The following is a 21,078-nucleotide window of genomic DNA, read 5'->3' as shown; positions in this document are numbered from 1 at the left end:
CTTAAATGGATACTTGTCTTTAGACCTTTACAACCGGTGCCGAGATCAAGAATTCATAGAATTCTCCAAGTTTTAGCCCGAGTGATAACCCTGGCTACTTCTTTTTCTTTATTATTCATTATGGAGATGCCGATACGTTTTACACGTTCTCTTGATAACCTAGCACAAGTTTAGACCTAATGGGTCAAAATCTATATCCATTTCCAAAATTAAACAGCTCAAATATCATACACTTCATAGCGGCACATACCTGTACACTTCCCGCCCTCCCACCTAGACGACACGACCTCATCTGTAATATTGCCTTAATTACTTGCTCGATCTTAGCCGGGTGCATTCTTCACTCCGTAATTTGAGTTTTTTTCCTTTTTTTTCTTCAAAATTACTGAGTGAGGAAGACGCCACGCCTTTATGGCTTCAATTTAGGCATTTTTTTTATTTCTATACTGGAGTTCATGTATATTTTTTCACGGTTGTTTGAAAATAGAAGCAAATAAAATCTGAAAAGAACTCTCCGCTCTTTACACCTTGGGTGTTCAGTGTCTTGAAACAATATATCAACACCTCAAAATTGGTGACCAGATTAGCAGTGACGCAGAGTTATTGTATCGTTAATTTTCGCTCTATACATTATCTCATCAATTCTAATAATCAGAAAAAAAGGGATACTTATTATGAAAAGATTATAAAACTTCCCATCCACCTCTCCAGAGAGAGAGAGAGATCTTTAAACAATTTTCCACAGTGGAAACTAACATTTTTGGACAGCGCTTTGGTGGAGAAGAGCTTCAAAGATGAGTGAATGAAATAGCAAAATCGGTGAGCTGAAGTAAAAAAAAAGGTCACAGATTAAGGAAACTCTCTCTTGGAACTCTTTAGATCTTCTTCTGAGGGAGCACGCAAGCCTTTATGTTGACGATGACCGTTGAAAAAGCAAAAGCACCTTCGGCTGATAGTGACACATACTCAAGGAAGACAGAGAGAGAGAGAGAGAGAGAGAGAGAGAGAGAGAGAGAGAGAGAGAGAGAGAGAGAGAGGGAGAGAGAGAGGAGCCCAGGGTGATATGACTCAACCTGCCGTTCTCTTTGAGGCCTCGCTTTTATTGTTTTACTTATTTTTATCTCTCTAGGTTTCCTGTGTATAATAACTGAGTATATTCTTTTGTCGGTTGTTTAAGTTAATTAGATTACTGCGTGATTTCGAAAAGTAAAAATTGAAAAGACGACAAATTAACATTACTGTTTGAGAAGATTGAGATGATTATCAATAGTACAGTTTTTCATACCGCATTTATTTGATTAAGTGCCCAACCTCTTGTAAGCGCCCACCCTGTAGGTTGGAAAAGTTAATGAGCGCCCAGTCTCGAAAAAAGCGCCCATCCCCCCAGTTCCCCCTCCCCATAAACGAAAAAGCACCCATCCACCCAGTTCCCCCCCCCCCATAAAAAAGTGCACAAGACGGGTATTGAATAATTACTTCTTCCAAATCTCTAAATTCGTTGTTTATAGTACAAGATAACGTTTTGTTACTATCTATTATATTTTTGCCAAATAAACTTACTACTTGCGGAAAATAATGAAAATTTGAGAGGCGCCCAACTCGAATAAGCGGCCACTATCAAGGTCCAAACATTCAATTAGCGCCCAGGGCACTCAGTCGAATTAATGCGGTATGTATGTCAGTATGTGTAGCGTTTGTTAAAGGACATGCGGAGGGCAATGTTTCGGTTTCCTCTAAAATTACATCAGTAAGGGCTCTTTAATATACCAGAAGCAGAACTTTCACGGAAAACGGGAAAAGATTGAACTTCATGCTGCGCACTTTTAGTAGCCTGTGTATTAAAGCTGAAATAATCAGAGTATAACCCACGACGCAATATAGGCTTTTTATCATATTTTCTATAGATTTTATTCGAGGATTATTCAAAAATGTGCAATGAAATCCACGCACAATGGTTACATTCCATACATTGATTTATTTTACTCCTCAAATATAATTAAAAGTTTACTTGCTTTTTTTGGATTATCGCATGCTTTTAATGACCTTTACTTCGTCGCTGAAAATAATATCAACAGGAATTCAAGAATTTGGCTTACAACAAGAAATGATGATGAAAGGAGAGATAGAAGTTGAACTCGTTTATTCAAAATCAATTTCTGGGGGTCTATGTGACTGACCCAAGTGAGCTAAGATTCATAAAAAAGCACAAAACATGATATTATAAAGGTACAAAGAGGTTCAGAAGTATATATTTATGTTAAAAACTATCTTAATATTGTAACTTATATGCTAATGATGAAGGAGTTCTTAAAAATGTCTGTGTTATAAATTGGGCCGTTGAAGACTATCATTGCGCGTGGTTGTCAATGGTGATCAAATAACTCAATCTCGGATGCATTAACTTGGCAATTTATTTCTGTTGTGAAAATGTCATTGAATAAGCTCTTACTCAGCTCATGATGCTTATCAACAATGAGGCCAAATATATGAACACTCAAAGTGTATTTTTTTTATTTTTGCTCATTATTTTTCGTCTGGGTCGAGATTATCATCTCTGCGGTGGACTTCCGCTCTAAGTGCCTCAGCGCCACGCCCAACCACCATCCACGTCCTCATTCGCCTTCTTCGTCCTCACACCCCTCTAGAAAAACCGTCACGAAAAGTACAAATAACTCTTTTCGAGAAGGGTGCTGTTATGACTGATCAATGCTTGATGCTTATAGCACTTCTCTATATTTGCAAGTTTGACACGAGTTTTTAAAATTCAGATTTCACGACTGCGGTGCCCACGAACCGACGCCGACGGCGGTTTAAAAATTTATTTTCGTTTCTTTTAGGAACTTTGCGAGTAGCTCGATGTGTGGACCTTTTCTAGCGACGCAAGATATCTGCTTCAACACATAAAACATGAAAATGCAACGTGGACTTCGAAGTAGAAACATAAATAATTTGCTGTCGGGGATCTCGCCTTTCTCGGACCCGCAATTTGATTTCACGTTGTTTACGCTGTTGTTTAATTTTAGGTTGAACAGCAAGGAAACGTACAAAGTTTTAAAACCTACGGCAGCACTATCGTTCTGTTCATGACATGTTCTTTTTTCCGCTATTTTCTCGTTGCCGTCGCCGTCGTGGTTTTTTTAATTATCTTACTTAACAGCTATTATGCTTTCTCATTCGCGAAACAAAAAAAAAATTCCCTATTCCTGTTTTAAGCGTTAGGATGTACGTAAAACACTTAACTTACTTTAACAATCTTAGCCCACGGACTTGTACTACCGGAATTTTTGTGTCATCAGTATTCTTTGAATTTCACAATCTTTTCATGTGATTTATAATCACTGTATCAAAGCTGGAAGCAAGTAGGACCTGAGTGCCATTTAAGGGCCGACTAATCTTTTATTTAACCGGATTAGAATATAAATCCAGACCCATCGGCACGGCATTTTATATTTAGAGATATGTAAGCGGCAGAAAACAGAAAAATTGAACATTTCATCTTAATAGTTCGCTAGATTTTATACGATAAAGGTTGGATATTTTCTTTGATATTAAACCCAAATAGCGATATTACTACAGAATCTCACCGCAAATGATAAAACTGTATGATGCACGATCATTTATTTGGCGTCTTGTGACATTGAGAAGACATCTTTGCATTTTAGCGTAAAACATCATTTGAACCAATTTTAGGCCGTTCGTTTTAACTTTGAGCAACACGGATACAAATTTATGTTAAGATGGGTTGTGCAAAAATCGAAATCGCCAGCCTGAAAGATAAAAAATTATGCTGGTGCTGAAGGTTTTATGCTCACAGGAATTTCAGTCGAGGATTTATTCAATTGTGCATTTACAGCAAGCTCCGCCCTCTCGATAATCGTAAGGAGCTTAATTCGATATAGTTTTAAATTGAAACACCCCCAAAAATATTTCGGATTGGTATGAGGTTGTTGCGACTCAAACACATTAATGGCTGAATGATACTATACTTAGCTAAAACTGCAAGACCGTTGCTTTGATTTGATGTAGGTCCAAGTGTTGCCAAAAGCTTAGCTACGGGTAGAGCTTATGGTTGTCTTAGCAATAAAATAGAGAACTATTCTTGAGAGACAACACAGATCTTTCGATGCGGGAACTGATAGTTAGGTACCTTAAGTATAGTAAGTCTGAGACGATTTTTTTTCCATTCGTAACACCTCAAAGAAATCAAATAACAAATTCAAAACTTAAAAATGTATTTGTCTGCGAAAGGCCATTGAAGGCCCCTTGATCAAACGAATGAAAGTTATACATTCCAGTCTATGAAAAGGAATCACACAAGTAACTCACTTGGCTGCGATGAAATCCTCTATACCTTTACCACTTCTAGGATACCGTGATTGGAAAATTTCGAGTACACTTTACCTCAAATACTCATTCAATATATTGTAAATTTGGTTCCATAAACCCATTAGAGTTTCCACGATCGTTTCATTTACAATTTGCGGGATATAATCCATGATGGTGCGCGTGATCTTGTCTATCTTTAGAGCTGTAAAAGTGATAGCGATCTTCATCAAATGTAACACGTAAAATGCATGGAGACGACAATATCGCTTATCATAATCCTTGTAAAAAAAACTAGGACAATGACATCCATGTCATACAAAGAAATATAACTCTAATTGGTGTTCTCAAAGGCTTGCGTTCAACCCGCGTCGTTATGTTTTTTTTTTGTAGGGTGTAGTCTATGGATTCAATATTGCTTCACCACTTATAATTTCCTTCACTTTGTAAAATTCCATTTTTATCGACCTTCCAGACAACATATATAACTGGAACGTCTTACTTATAAAAAGTTAAACGTGGTTGGTGTTCACTTAAAAACTGATGGTCGAAATATTTGATTTTAGTAAAATATCATTATTGATTTCGTAACAGCCGCCTCGGCGAATATTGTTTTCACACTTCTCCTAATACCCTACTCTCTGATTATCTGACACATTTGTTCTTCTCATTTTCTTTAGCATAGTTTACAGTTATAGCTTATAGCAGCGTCATAAATTGCTGATTCTATTCAAAACGCCAAAGATATTAGCGAACAATTAGGGGGCGGTTTTAAAACTCTTGTATAAACACTTCTGTTTCCCCGCCCATTGTGCTTACAAGTTAAGCCTGCACATGCGGTAATGTTAACTTTCCAAACGCAATAGGCTTTTGCTTCTTAACCATAATATCCGACCTTATGATTCGGGCCAAAGGCATGCTACATATTGCCACGGTTTTAATCGATAGTTTGACAGATCCAATTTGCTTTTTTTGATGACCCGATTTTTGGCGCGTAATTACATATTCCAAAGAGAGGCGCTAAACTTCTAAAACTGCAGATTTTCTCGAAATTCTTGTTCAATAATTATTTGATCTGCGCTTGGACAAGTTGCGGTTTGGCTAATCTTGCTAAGATTTCGCGGGCCAAATTAATGCTAGTTTCTCGGTTGGAAATGTTAATTTTTGAGTTCTACCACAATTCATTATTGTTTTTTTGTTGTCCCAAGAGGATACTTGCAAGTAAGCACAATGGCGCCAACTATTAGCCGTGACCAGAGAGTTTGCGAACGTGACTAAGTCGATGCCCTATTGAAATACATCAAAAAGTTATTTCCTTTGGCTGCAAGGAGGTTGTGTTCTTTAAGCGCTCAGGATCATTAAACGCCTTATAGAAAGCCTCTTTCCTCAATCTTGTCAATTCTCCGGTTTAAACGTTTGGCACAGTGCCGGTAATCAGGTGCGCATGACACCCCCCTGTTTCCAGCCCGATGTCAAACTACGAGCCAATGGCAGCAAATGATCGGCTCACATGACCCGAGCCGAAACGAGCGTCGCAATTGGTCGGAAGCATTTCGTAAGCCAACAACGAGTAGAAGGTTATTTGTGAAAATCTGATTTGCGTTTGCTTCGAAAATCGATTCATGGATGTATGTGGTTTGATTTACCCCTTGGAGCACTCAACCACTGTCTCTAATGGTGAAGCTACCGGACCGATAGCGTAGGATGAAATTCAAAGCATTAATTTGCTTGGTTTGCCTATACTATAGGATATGTTTAGGTAAGTGCGTTCGATGCGTATCTATGCGAATGTGTTCTTTCTGCCTGATGATATTGATTCGCTTGGCGGACAAAATTTCTATCTTACTTGTGTCGATTCGCTTTTCATGTAACAAAAAATATTCATTTAAACAAAGAAACACTCGTAGACCATTACCAGTTGAATTTGGATTCTTTTTTAGAGATCTTTAGTGCTTAAAAACTTGTAATTTACACCCGTAGTTGTCGTCCATTTTGAGCCATTATGATTAGACATTGAAGTAAGAGCGGGGATTGTTAGATGGCTTCACCCACAGCTGCTTTTAGATGGCGATTTCATTTCTTGTCCTCCCCGAATTGATAGTTTAAAGATCTAAGCACCAATTTGTATGCATGGGAAAACTGAAGAAGCCGCAAAGGGCGAATCGAAATTCTCCGAGTAACTTAATAATAACAACAACATTGCTCTCATAAATTCATTTGCACGTGGTATCTTAATATATTTTTGGTCGTTGTATGTTCAGGATACCTGCTTAGGATGAAAGAATGCTGCAAGACGAGAGTAAAAGCTCTGTATGAGACATCGTTGAGTATAATTTTCCTAGCGTGAGGGAATTAAACTCGTAGATTTATGTTTCAAGTGTTGGCAGAATACCTGTTCTCCCCACGCGAGATCCGATCGCTCTGAGTTTGGTTTGGTATGCAGCATTTTAGGCAAAGTTTAAATTCATCTTTACCTTAACCCTTGCACTACAATTCGAACTGATTCAAAGGATTGATATACTCTTTAATCAGAGAAGATCAAGAATAAAGTACGCGATGTTACACATTTGATTTAATAACCCGAAGCTAGCTTCTGGCTACGTGCGTCTTGCATGAAAAGTTGTAGTCTTTTATTATCATGTTTATTTACAGAACATTTAGCAAATCCTCGGAGAACATCGGAGATGAATTACTACAGAGTAATGACGCCCGTTGAAAGCGATATGTTTAACTTACATTTCTTCAGGTGTAAACCCTTTAGCCGTTACGTTGAAAATAAAATATTCCCGGACATTTCCTTTCGCTAAACGGAGTTATTAACTCGATTATCCTCGACTGATCTTTAAGAAATTGCTTGTGACGAATCAGGTATTTTACTCTTTAGTTCTAGTTTCGTGCCAGCAACTCTTCTAATCCAATTCTTTATTTTCCACAGCGACTTCTCCAAGGATTTTATACGCAAACCGGAGAGACATCAGAATAGTACGACCAAATCAAAAGAACCAAAATGAAACTATCGTAGTTGTTGGTCTTTTGAATGCTATCGCTGTAGATTTCAGCTACGAAGATGGATACATATTTTGGACGGATGTCAACGATGAGAAAATCAAACGAATTCGTATGACGGAAAGTTCTAACTCAAGAAAAGTTGAAGATGTTATATCTTTGGGTTTGAAAAAGCCTGAAGGATTAGCCGTAGATTGGGTAGGAAAAAAGTTGTATTGGACTAATTGTGGAGATTCTGACTGGGAAACAAACAGAATCGAAGTTGCAAATTTTGATGGATCCTATCGCAAAGTTCTTTTCTGGAAAGACTTGGGTCTTCCAAGGGCGATTGCAGTGGATCCACTCAAGGGGTAAGTTGAAGACTTTGTGTTTTTTGTTGCACTCAATAGCTGCAGTTTATTTTGTGCTGAGTTTGAGAAAAATCGTCAGCAATTTGTCTACAACGAAAGTTTTGCTTGGCTTTGGGAGAACTTGTTATTTTGGATTTTGATATTTTATAAATAGCTTGCTTTTTTAGAGTTAGTGCTTCTTTTTAAGTTTGACGAGGAAAGACTAATGAACTATGCTCAATTAAAAATACATTAAGCGTTGAACTTCGGCGGCCAAACAGTTATCTATCATTTTTTTTCGTTAGCCTGCTTTTAGCGAACCTTGAATATCTCTCGAAGCAATCTCTTAAGTGATGAATATGCCACAAAGAATTTGTTGCATGCATCCAGTATTTGAACTCAATACCATTTTCAAAGAAAGCTTGTGAATCTTACTGGAATCTAAGCTTTCTTTGTTATTGTAGCCCCCTGTTGAAATTCACTGAGTAAAGCCGGAGAATGTCATTTTTTAGAGAAAGAATCAATCTGAGAGATCCACTCAGAGAAGATATTTTATTTGTGATTTTTTTTCCTAGCTGAAAGATTCTCTTGTTTGTCAAAAATACAGTAGTTGTGGAATGAGTTAACATTTTGAAATTGTGGACTTAATTAGTACTTTAGTGTTCATTGTCCTCTGAAGCAAGTTTTATTTTTCTCTGTGTTGTTAATGAGGGGCTGGTCTTCTGTAAAAATCCTGAGCATGAGTGAAGGGCTTGGGTTTTTGTTGAAAATCTGTCGATGTGCAATATCTATTCTTGAATAATCTATGGTCTCATATAAAGAGAGCTTTGAAGAAGGCTTTGTTAATGGCCTTGGACAATAGTTCAGCCTAATGTTTCATTTGACTTTTTCTTTAATTGTGGCCCAATGAATGTTTTACTAATTATCCATTGTTTTATGGGATTTTTTAACACTCTGTAATAACATAGTGTAAATTTGGTCTTGTGAATTAGTACAGAGTTGAGGAAATTTTATTGCTGTTCTACATGTCTTTTGATGAATAGTAGTCTTCAGCAGTTTAAGTTAAATTCAAAGGAAGTTTAACTCTTGTTTTTCAAGATTTCTTGTGAGGAAATTTAAATTGATAAGTTATCGTTGAGTTAAATTATAACCCTTTCTTCACTTTCTATCCTTGCAGTTTGTTAAGGCTTGTTGGTTTAATGTTTATATCTTCTTCACAAAATCTTAGGCTGTTGTGAATGGCTATTTGTGTTACTTTTTTTGTCTTGGTGTGCCTCATTTTAGTGGTGTTTTAAAGTTCCATGTAATATCTTGTTGCCAGTATCACAGAGAGGATTACATTCCTTTAAAAATATTTGTTAAAAATTCAATCACAGCATTTAACTTGGGATACCTTCTTTTAAAAGATCTGTCAACTTTTGAGAATAAATAAATTATGTGAGAAGTGGAGGACATATTTTAGGTATTGAAAAAGGTTGCATGAACTCTGATCAGAGCAAATAGCTTAATCGAGAGCAAAGCTTGATTAGGCTGTTATCTGATTAAGAGATTTTAAGTCAGGGTAAGTTTTTAAATTTTGTTTTTCCTGGGGGATGTTACAATTCTTTTCTCTTAATCCCCTAAAGGAAAATTGACGGTCTGGTAGATTTTCTCTACTTGAGGAAGGAAGAAGGAAATGCTAAGCTCTGCCTTGTTTGTGTGGCCTTGAGTTTAACCTTCCAGACCAATGTGTTATACTTATCCTGTTTCACATCAAGATGATTTCCAATTTCTTCATAGTGTGATGATTTGCAATTTTTTTTTTTTCCTTGTGACAGTCTATATTTCAGCAAGTGTAGGTGTTTTACGAAGCTCTACATTCCTTTCTCATTTGCAAAATGTTTCAAAATAATTGTAGTCTTCTTTCAATTAGAGACTGTACTTCCCCTCATGGAAATAAAATTATTGGTTCCTGAACTATGAAAAATTTAAGCTATACTGGTTCTTGATTGATTATTGCTAACATTTTTCCTGTAAAATTAGGTTCCCTTACACATGAGAAGAAACCATTTATTGTACTCAGCATTAATGTTATGTAAGAGTATCTTTTTTTAAGTGTGCATTTAAAGCTAAAGATCTTTGTTATATCCTATTTTGTGAGTTTACTTTTTCTCCTTTACCATAAGAATAGTAATGTTGTTTATTGTAATAAAAACAAAATGCTGGTCACTTTAAAAGAGATGGTTGTTTCAGTTAAGTTTGAGTTACTTATGGTTATTGAAAGATGTTGACTCAGATGTATGCCAAATAAATTCTCAAACAAATGAACACTGTTACAGAGAATAGGCTTTTGAGTTTATGGCCAATGGCTTTTTTAAATTATTGACCATTTCTAAAAAATATGGGCCATTGCTGTATTTGATTGGGCTAGAAGAAAAGAAACATGGTTATTTTGTTAGTGATGTAATTTTTGTTAGCATGCTTTAATTATGCAGTATCTTGCAGTTAACAATGCAATGAAAAAGTTTCATTTATGTGTCACTTAAATCAAACCATGCAGTTTCATCCAGGTGTCACTTAAATCAAACAAACTGGAAAGCTGTTTACTTCAAGTGAAGAGTAATCAGTGCACTATACAGTACTTGTGAAGGTGTTTTTGTCCTTCATCTATTAAAACAATCATGTTTTTTTTAAGGTAAACTTATGGATGTGCTGACGCAATCCAGGCATTAAATAAATTGCTGGACTTAAAGATTAGAAGTAACAAAACTAGTGATAAAAATTTTGGCTAATGATAAATCACTCAGGTTAAATTATGGATTTTGAATCTTACTCCTTGAATCAACTTAACTTTGACCCTAACATTGCCTTGGGAATTTAACTGAAAAGATCTCTATGGGGGCGGATTTCTGAGAGCCAGCAATATAATTGTCTAGTACACTACTAGACAATTATGGCTGCTGAAAGGTCAAATAATTTCAAAGAACTTCATTTGGGGGCTGAATCCAACATGGTGCACAGCCCTCTCATTCTTTGCTATTAAAGAAGAAAGTGTACTTAAGGGATTTAATACCAAATTGAGAGTAACAAAAACAGATCTCTATAAAGAAAATAAATGATTTCAAATTGAAGGACTCGCTGATTTTTTTACCTCGCCTGAAGTGTAATCTCAGTAGATGACGCTTGTTAGAATTACAATGATGTTAAAAGTTTCTAACAAATTGTTTTCTCTCAAATCATAATTCCAGGTTCATGTTTTGGACAGATTGGGGTGAAGAACCCAAGATAGAGAGAGCTGAAATGGATGGCTCTAATCGTTCTGTAATTGTCAGACAAGACATTCATTGGCCCAATGGGCTCACAATAGACTACAGTGCAGAGAAAATTTACTGGACAGATGCAAAATTGTTTTATATAGCTAAAGCTAATTTTGATGGTTCAAACCGGGAGAGAATATTTAAAACTCCAAGTCAGTGTATTTTGGCAAATCAAGCTCATCCATTTGCTTTGACATTATATGAAAACAAAATTTATTGGACAGATTGGACTTCTAGAGGGATACATTCTGCAAATAAAAACAGTGGGATGCGGTGTCAAATGGTCTGGTCAACTACTTCTGTACCCATGGATATACATGCATATGAACCAAAAAAACAGTTGCCAAGGCCAGGTAAGTGGAATTAATAAATGGTTATCGATTGTCTTGCAGTGTTCTTCCCTATTTTAAACACGACAGATAAGATAAATTTTCAAGCTGGTAGAGGAATCCTTTTAACCTTTGAATTCTTTAAGAATGCTACAGGATTTTAGGCAGTAATACAAGGTAGTGCTACAGGCAGTAAATTTTATCGGTTACCGCCTTAATAAGGAGAACACTGCATACAAGTTAGTCAGTCACATGATAACAAGTGTGATGTGTTGACTGCTGTGTGTTGATCTCCATTTGTTGATTAGTTAGACTGCTTAGGCTTCATCACATGAAGGGAATGCCCTGATGGTCAATTTGATGATTGCTGCTACAGTGATTCATTGTGGAACTTCTAAAACTGCTTTTATTGAAAACACTCTTCCTGACTGGGTCATCAGTTTTGAACAAGCCTGGAAATTTTTCACACTTTGAAATTGTATTTTCCACTCTCAGATCTGATTTGTAGTTTCCCTTACTGTCCACCATGTAATCTTTATCATTTTATGTTTTGTTATTGGAGTAACTAATAATCCCCTTATTTATATTTTTCCTTGTTCTTATCATTTATCTGCTTGATATTGTGTCAATATTACACAGAGAAATTCAGTCTTGGTCACTCTTGAAAGTTAAAAGGTTAGATAGGCATTCCATGAGCTGTGCATAAATCTTCAAGCAAGGTGTACAAATTTCTTTGATTTTATTTCAATAATTGGTTGATATATTTATAACGAGTTATTAGAAAAATGAAGTGAAAGTGGCTGGCTAAAGATACATTTCTAAATGGGGTAAGTTTCTAAAGAAACTGTGGTGCTGCATTGGTGGGAGGGTGTAACAGGCTGACCAAGTGTTATCAACTCAGTTGATCAGTTGATAACACTTAATAACCCAAAAGATACATGTAGCTGAGTTGGGGGGGGGGGGGGTGTTTCGGTGAGCCATTGGCTTTTATTGATAGCTCTTGTCATTGTTTTTCTTTAAACCTCTTGTGCAATGATAAAAAGAAATGCTAAATTGTGACCCTGGCTTATTTTTGACAAGTTGTTGACTTATCTTTTAACAGGTCAAAATCCTTGCAATTCTACTCTCAATGGAGGGTGCACCCATCTTTGTCTGTTGAATACGCATGGTCGCTCTTGTGCGTGCCCAACTGGTGTGAAGCTTTTGTCTGATGGAAGAACATGTGAAAAAGGTATGATTGAGTGTGCAATGTTATGAATAACTGCTAATAGTGTGTGTACTGATTGTATTTGGGCTTTGTTTGAAATACATTTAAAACATTCTGTATGCTGGATGTGCATAATTAGAATATTATTTGTGGGGTATTTTAAGGGAGAGACACAACTTGTTAAAACAATTGAAAATCTCTGCTGCTGCTGCTGCTGCTGCTGCTGCTACTGAATTATGTCACTGAGTTCTGTGTGTGAATTCAGACTGGTTTGAATCTGTGCAACTGATGGCAGTGACAAATTCTCCATGTCACTTGAGGCAAATTGTGTTTGTGACTTGCCTTAGAGCAACACAAACTCTCTGGGTGCTAAATGTGCCTATACATTCTCTGTAAAATTTTTAATTTTTAACAATGTGTGCCTGGGAGAATCTTAAATGTATCAAGCTAAAAATGTGGGAGAAGGATAGATATGTGCTACATTTTGATTATTCAATACCCACCTTTTTGTAGTCTGGTAAGGAAACAAAAAGCTTGTGCTAATGAGCAGAATCATGTTTGCAAAGATTCCTCTATCACTGAATGTACACTATTTAATAGATGGGTAGGTACATGGCAAAATCAGTTCAGGCATACTTTCTTGATGTGATTACAGTACTGTTGTTCTCATTAGTATCTTATGTGAAAATGTATAGCCATTGGAATTAAGAACCAGTAGTTGATTTCAAGGTTGACCTGTGAAATGAGATATACTCCAACAACTGTATTTGGTTGTAGTAATATCCAGTAATAAGCTCATTCATAATGTTTGGCTTTTTTATCTTAGGTCCTTTCCATTTTCTATTGCTGGCAAGAAAAGGGGACCTGCGGCGTATATCACTTGATACACCTGATCTCACAGATGTTGTTTTACCAGTGTTGGGAATCAGTCATGCAGTTGCAATTGATTTTGATCCAGTGGATAGATATGTTTACTGGAGTGATGATAAAAAACTTGAGATTAAAAGATGCCGGTTGAATGGAGAAGGTTAGCCAACCTTGAACTTGAATACACTAATTACGATAACTGATTTTGGCGAATTTATAGTAACTTAACAAAAGTTCTGTCAAGTTTCTTCAACTGTTTTCTGGTACCATCTATATTGCTGAATGGAAAGAGTAAACTGCACTTCAGTCACCAGAAATTATCCTGCTTGGCATGGGATCCAAAACAGTTCTATTGAGTACTAACCAACATGAGGGCCAGTCTGGATGTTAATCTTTATTCTGAACTGTTTTCTGTCTTTTTCTTTGTATTTCAGATGTTCAGGTAGTAGTAAGGAGTGAGCTGAAACATCCTGATGGTATTGCTGTTGACTGGGTAGCACGGAACTTGTACTGGACAGACACAGGCACTAATAAAATTGAAGTCAGCAGACTAAACGGCTCTGCTAGAAGAGTTCTTATTGATGAAAATCTTGATGAACCAAGAGCAATAGCATTGGATCCTACAAGAGGGTAAATATATGAGTTTAATTTTGTTATCTACAAAGTATTGAGTACAACCAGAAGCCAAGAAGGAAGGCTGTACTCAAGATGGAGAGCACAGGTTTTCCCCATAAGAACTGACTGAGGCTGTGGATAACTGATTTTTTTCTGCTGATTTTGCTTTTTTGGAATGACAGGGAAAAAATTCTGAACTCTGTTTGGTATTGTGAAAGACAGGATGGGTTAGGAGCCCATGACTGAGCCTTGTTGAGATGCAAGAAAAAAAAAAGATGAAAATAGATTTTAATATAATTTTTATTTATTTCCATACTGAAAGTTGGCAAAGGCATGCAAAGAAATCTAAATTAATTTTTGTTATCAAATGTGTCAGTTAGAAAGGCTGTTATAAGTTTGAAATGTTCTAACATGATCTCACTTAGGTACATGTACTGGACTGATTGGGGAAGACACCCAAAGATTGAGAGAGCACAGCTTGATGGGAGTCATAGAGTCATCTTAGTGAATTCCTCGGTTGCGTGGCCAAATGGCCTTGCCATTGATTATCTGAAGCAAAAGATTTACTGGGCTGATGCAAGGAATGACAAGATAGAAGTCATGAACTTCGATGGGAGTGCCCGCCGTGTTATTTTAGATAAAAAATTGCCTCATGTGTTTGGTTTTACTGTGCTTGGGGATAATCTTTATTGGACGGACTGGCAGAAGAGGTCGATAGAGAGTGTGAACAAAAGAACTGGTGAAGACAGAAGAGTAATCATTGACAGCCTACCTGATCTTATGGGACTAAAAGCTGTAAACCTTAATCTATCCTATGGTAGGAAGCCTTATTTATTTGATACTTAAATTAGTTTTGACTATTCCATGTTTCCTTCTTATTACACTTAAAACACCTTTTTGGCCTCTAGGTTCCAATGCCTGTCAGCGAAAAAATGGAGGCTGTAGTCATTTGTGTTTATACAAGCCATCAGGACCCAAATGTGAATGCCCAACAGGAATGGAGCTTCTTTCTGACGAGAAGACTTGTATATGTAAGTATTTGGAAGAGATGACTTAGGCTAATTTACTGAGCTCGCCTGGTTACACCTAGAGAGCTAAAATCAGCCAGTCAGCCATTTCTTTCCATCAAAAATATGGAAATCAACATAAATGTCATATGCTGTTGGCCCTTTAACTCCCAAGATGTACCTGTCTACATGCCACACATTTCCTAATAAATTAATTGCAAGAATTGGTTAGATCAAGATAATATTTCCCCTGCAGCCATCGGCTATCATCGTATATGGATCCTGCTTGTTCGGTGACAGTGTTTTAACCCTTTAAATCCCAAGGTCTCATTAGTAATTCTCAGTACGATCCACCATACAGTTCTTGTGATGCTAGTTTTGAGAATTTGGTATTGGATCAACTAATAATCCTCCAACTGATATTTTTCTTTTTTCTTATCACTTTTCTGCTTGATATTGTATTGATAGCATAAGGAGAAATTCTGTCTTGATCACTTATGGGAGTTAAAGTGTTAACAGGGGAGTGTGTAATTTCATGGTATACTTTTACATCCTAAGTGACATTAAAGGGTAAGAATCAGGCTTGATGTAGTGACTAGTCACATAAAATACACCACTGTGAAATCTATAGTAGTTTTATCCTTTCATCTTTTCATAGTTATTTGGCAATATACATTTATGCATCTATATGCAGGCAGCTTGATGGAGAATTCTTGACTTATGATTGGTATTAAACTTAACAATTGCTTTAACTATAGCAATAACCAAAAAAATATGTATTTCTTTTTTCTTCTATTGCAGTACCAGAAGCTTTTCTTTTGTTTTCAAATGCTGATGATATCAGGAGAATTTCTTTGGAAACCAATAATGGTGTTGTCATTCCATTGGTTGGCATTAAGGAAGCAAACGCTCTTGATTTCAGTGTTCATGACATGCAGATTTATTGGTCAGATTTGACCCTTAAGACTATTAGTCGAGCATTTCTGAATGGTAGCAATGTACAGCACTTGATTGCTGTAGACCTGTCCTACCCTGATGGCTTGGCTGTGGACTGGATTGCCAAGAATCTTTACTGGACAGATTCAAAGCTCCAGAGAATAGAGCTGTCACGACTGGATGGCCGGCATAGGAAAATGCTGATTTGGAAGGATTTGTGGGAACCACGAGAACTGACTCTTGATCCTGTGTCTGGGTAAGTGAACATACTACACTTTTTCGGTTAAGTGAGCCACAATGGAAACCAAAATCATTGTGTTGTCATGGGCAACTTGCTCTGTTTCAGTTGGCGATGTGTTGTTTGAATGCTCTTAGCATGCTTGGAAAAGCCCTACCCTTTATCCAAGAGTAGTAAAACAAGGAAGGTTTCCCAAAATAACACCATATTTAAACAGTCAAATCACAGTGACAAAACTTTCCATTCATCACACTCAACTGATATTTATAGTATTTTTGCAAGGTACAATAATGTGAAAAGTATTGTGTGCATGGTTTTGAAGGTCTCTGCTTGAAATGTGACTGTGGCATTTTCCTGGGCCAGGAAATTTACTCTAGAGTATTCTATCTTACAGCCCTACACCAGGAAGTTGTGTAGGTCTTAGGAAGATTTGAGGGAAAGCTGAAGAAATGCTGGAAGAATTGAAGGGGGGGTGGGGGGGGGAGGAGAGAGAGAGAGAGAGGATGGAAAAGGGATTATAATCTAAAATGGACATTGCATCCCATTCAGAAATGCTAACAGCTCTCTTTCTCTCCCAAGATCTACATGCAAATGCCAATTGTTTACACAGTCTGCAATACATTTCTTAATTTTAATTGAGAATGAAGTGTTAAATGGAACATGATCCCTAGTTGATATTTTTCTCACTTCTCATTACCTTTTTTGCTCGAAAATAGTTTGCTATTATGAAAAAAATATTCCCTCCTGCTGGCTCTAGAGTTTCAAAGTCTTGCAGGTTCATCTCCACTGTGATTATGGGTTAAGTTTTCTATGTAGCTTTTGAAGCAGAACTGGACAAGTCAGTATTTTGACTTCATTTTAGTTATACAACAATACAATAATAACCTTTAGTTAACGTGGTCAAATGTTTTTAGCTGATTAGCTACTTTACAGACATGCTACAAAAGTTAACCCTTAACACCTTAATATTTGTATCCACATTCTCCTTACTCCTCTCTACACATTTCCTTTGGTGCTGACAAGGAGAATTGTTTAACAATCAAAGCTTCTTAGGTTTGCGATCATTTCCTTTAATCTTGTTATCTTAATGAATGATTCAGTAGTATTCCTGTTGAGAGAAATTAGATGCTTGTCACTTTTTGGTTTTTAAGGGTTGAAAATTAAATATCTTTGAAATCTTTATCATAGGCATATGTACTGGGCAAACGGTGGATGGTACCCAAAGATAGAGAGAGCAGACCTGGATGGTTCTAACAGACAGACTATCGTCCCAAATGTCACTCGTCCAACTGGGTTGACAATTGATTTTTCTGCGGAAATGATATTTTGGGTTGATACCGAGAACAAGGTGATTGAGTGTGCAAATTTAAATGGTTCAAACAGACAGGTGATTGCATCAGAGCTTCCCAAACCATTTGCTTTGACCCAGTACAAGGATTACATCTATTGGACAGATCAGAGACTCAGCTCAATCTACCGCGCCAACAAAACGAATGGAATGGAGAGGACTCAGATCAAGCGCAACATAGAATTTACTATCATGGATATCTTGGTTTTTCATGGCAGCAGACAGGAAGGTTAGTGCAGCAATAGTCATCTGGCTGATGCTTCACAAAAATTCTGATTGCATGCAACGTGAAAAAGTAAGGTACCACCCATAAATTTTGACCGGAATTACTAACACTTGGGATCGCTTCGGATAAACATATAAAGCTTGCAACTTTTTCCTTGAATTTTCTAAAAGATTGATTTGATTGTTTCAGGGGCACGAGTTTCTACCCTGCCCCGCCATGTCTCTTCAACCCCATGCCAGAGAGAGAAGGTTTAAACCCAGATGAAGTACATGTTGATTGTCCTGTATAGAAATCCTTTACACCCAAACATTGGCATCCAAATTCTCCATACATTTTTCTATACATTTCCTTTGGTGCCGATAAGGAGAATTTTTTTTACCGTTAACGCTCCTTAGGTTGATGATTATTTCCTTTTTTCTCGTGATCATAGTAAATGTTTCAGCATTGTTACTGTAAGGAGAAATTAGACGCTTTTCAATCTAAGGGTATAAAGGGTCAACCTTTTAGAGTGAGGTTCGAGAGCTTCCACGTCGTATGTGGGATTTGAACTTGTGACGGCAAATGGCAGTTACAGAGGGTGAGAGCTTTTTCTTTCTAAAATAAGAATAACCCTTTATTCCTATCTGCATATTTTCTTAGGTTCCAATCTCTGTGCCTTCAGGAATGGAGGATGTAGTCACCTGTGTCTGGCTAAACCTGGGAAGAGAAAGGAGTGTTCCTGTCCTACACACTATACCTTATCCATGATTGACAATAAAACTTGCTTAGGTTTGTTGATAACAAATAGGTGTTACATTTGACTGGATTTAGTTTAGACAAACTTCAAGTCAATGCCAACCAATTTTTTTAAATGGCAAAATCAGCGACCGCGACATTCTACACATCACTAAGCTTTAAAACCTAGAATTTGTAAACCTTTTCTTCTGATCCATTCGCTCGCGTATTCCGCTGGAAAGAATCGACACTTCCGGCTCAAATTCCTCAACCAACGAGTACGAACGACGGTCAAATGCCCGTGGGTTTTCCCAGGTGGAAGGGGGAGGTTCGAGCTTGGAATTGATTGTAGCTTAAAACATACATTAGCTTTTCAGGAGAATTTACAGTTTTGTTCTTTGCGAACTAGCCCTGCCTTGAATTTTCTTTATTGAAGGCAAATTATTCCTTTACTTGTTTCTTCCTAGAATGTAGTGTTTTGGAACAATACTATTCACCAGCCGATAATTTTCATATTCCTTATTACCTGTATCTCCTTAATTGCATTAAAATTGTAAGGAGAGTTGATTTCAGATCTCTGTTAAGAGTCTAAGAGAGATGTAACGATTGTTGCTCAAATTAGCAAATGTCACGTAGTTATCGTTAGGAACCCTAATCAATCGAAATGTTTTTAAGCCGGTTGTTAATTATTTTTTGTTTCTGTTTACAGCCCCCCGTGTTTTCATGCTGTACAGCACCAAAACAGACATTCGACGAATCCTGTTCGATTCATCCGATAACCTTGATGTAGTTTTACCTGTCCGTGGTCTGTCAAATGTTCAGGCCGTTGATTTTGATATTAACAGCCATCGTCTCTTCTGGATCGAAGACTCCCGCATTAAATTTGCATATCAAAACGGCTCCAGTGGGGACAAGGTCATAAACCTTTATCCAGAGGCGTCTCCATATGACTTGGCCATTGACCCGTATGCAAAGCAATTGTTTTGGACGGACTCTGTTACTAACAGTATCAATGTGTACAGTTTAAGAAACAATACTAACCTGGGAGAAGTGTTTAAGAAAGACGGTGTTTCTCCTCGGTCAATTGTGCTCTATCCTGAGAAAGGGTGAGTCTTTATTCCTCAAACGGCATCTTTTATATTTTATTCCATTCATTTTAGTGCTTGTAGTTCTTTGATAATCAAAGATGTGCTCGTAGGAAAGTCACTTGGTGTTTGAAAGCTCTTCTCTCAGAAATGTGAGCCAGCTCTTAACCATTCACACCCCTAAAGTCCGTATCCACATTCTCCACGCTGTTCTCTATGCATTTATTTCGTTACTGGTGAGGGAATTCAGTAAGCAGTCTAAACTTCTTAGTTTGGCGATCATTTCCTCTATTCTCTCTAAACGCAAAATTTAGTCTCCTTCGGCACCCGGGCGCCAAAAACGTTTTCAAGGTCAGTTATTCTACGAATTGACGCGACACTTGAAAGGCGAAAAGTTAATCTACGTCATAGCGGAGATCGCAGAGCGTAGCCCCATAATTATACAAATTAGTAGTAACCCATCAAGCCGAAATAATTTGGATGTACGACCGTACAAGGTGCTACTTTTAACATGCGTAGTCAACTGTACCGCGGGCACGCCAACGCCACGGCTTTGTCCAGTAGTCCAGTGATCAGTGCACTGGGTTCCGAGTCGGACGACCCGGGTTCTAGTCCTGGCCGGGGCAAGGCGTTGTGCCCTTGAGACGTGCGGGAAAAAAAATGCGAGCTCCGCTTTTAGGCTTGGCTAAATCTATATATTATTTAATGAAACGATACTGTTTTGTCGCTTTTTCAGGCTTATGTACTTCACCAATGTCAATCCAAAGACCAAGGGTATCATGAAGGTGCCAATGGCTGGGGCAGACAAGGTACAACTTTCTGTTGACAATCTGCTTCTGTTCAGTGCTGACTCTCCGGGAGACTTAGCAGTGGATAAGGAAGGCAAGAAACTTTACTGGACTGACACGGAACTGAAGAAGATTGAATATGGCGACCTGGAAGGTAAGTCACTGAGGAGCATTCTTAAACTGCAGTGCCAAAATGAGCTGACGTTGTTTAGACCGATATGGGCGAGCATCCAAAAGAAAAGTGTGACAGCGCGGTATATTTTGCTTTGTGCAAGGATATGTCATAGCGTAATTGCCAGTCTCGCGCCAATTCTTTTGTCCAGCTAGGTATAAAACGAACATAAGCGGCCTGCAAGTTGGCTGATTGTTGGCAGTAACTTTGAACAAAACGTTTAAGAAAGTGATGGTGTGGACTTCTCAATTTATTAGACGATCTATTGAAAGCCGCAGCAGTAATAGTTATGTGGTCGAGTGTAGTTTCATTCGGATTGTAAGCATAAAAGTGATTGTCAAGGTTATGGACCGGACAGATTTCTCAGTTTGTTTTTACTCGGGTGCTCTGCAAGAAGTCTGAGATTACAATTCGGGGTCGGTTCAGTCACAAAGTGCAGGCGAGAGTAGCTTATAGAACGGGCGTGTTTTTTGCGCTTGTCTCCGTTCGTCTGGAAAACGTAAAAAGTACGCCGCTTCTGCTGCTTAAGGCGCGAGCGTTTTTTTTTTTCATGTGTGGCTTCTCGACCTTTCTGATAAGTATGTGAAAATAC

General features: G+C 37.5%; 1 protein-coding gene and 1 long non-coding RNA gene across 5 annotated transcripts in view; one reads left to right on the top strand and one right to left on the bottom strand.

The window, feature by feature from the left end:
• LOC113664769 (low-density lipoprotein receptor-related protein 6) overlaps positions 1–21,078 on the top strand; it is a 45,915-nt gene that overhangs the window by 19,660 nt on the left and 5,177 nt on the right. For 3 of the 4 annotated variants that reach the window (XM_089184128.1, XM_089184129.1, XM_089184130.1), the window contains 12 exons: positions 7,259–7,679; positions 10,886–11,307; positions 12,386–12,514; positions 13,317–13,517; positions 13,792–13,987; positions 14,398–14,789; positions 14,881–15,003; positions 15,781–16,171; positions 17,342–17,730; positions 18,367–18,495; positions 19,151–19,547; positions 20,263–20,468. In XM_089184128.1, the coding sequence (XP_089040254.1) occupies positions 7,259–7,679; positions 10,886–11,307; positions 12,386–12,514; positions 13,317–13,517; positions 13,792–13,987; positions 14,398–14,789; positions 14,881–15,003; positions 15,781–16,171; positions 17,342–17,730; positions 18,367–18,495; positions 19,151–19,547; positions 20,263–20,468 (3,396 nt within the window). Of the gene's footprint in view, positions 1–5,666; positions 6,083–7,258; positions 7,680–10,885; positions 11,308–12,385; positions 12,515–13,316; positions 13,518–13,791; positions 13,988–14,397; positions 14,790–14,880; positions 15,004–15,780; positions 16,172–17,341; positions 17,731–18,366; positions 18,496–19,150; positions 19,548–20,262; positions 20,469–21,078 lie in introns of those variants that run through there. The other variant, XM_089184131.1, reaches the window with a different exon arrangement.
• Positions 2,391–3,372, bottom strand: LOC149039042 (uncharacterized). The gene is made up of 2 exons (XR_016180254.1): positions 3,245–3,372; positions 2,391–2,641 (listed from the first exon to the last, which is right to left on the bottom strand). It is a non-coding gene; the product is annotated as an uncharacterized LOC149039042 (long non-coding RNA).

Source organism: Pocillopora damicornis, chromosome 10 (genome assembly GCF_964200805.1).
Source record: "Pocillopora damicornis chromosome 10, jaPocDami1.2, whole genome shotgun sequence".
Taxonomy (NCBI): Eukaryota; Metazoa; Cnidaria; class Anthozoa; order Scleractinia; family Pocilloporidae; genus Pocillopora; species Pocillopora damicornis.
This window is presented reverse-complemented; position numbering and strand designations above follow the sequence as displayed.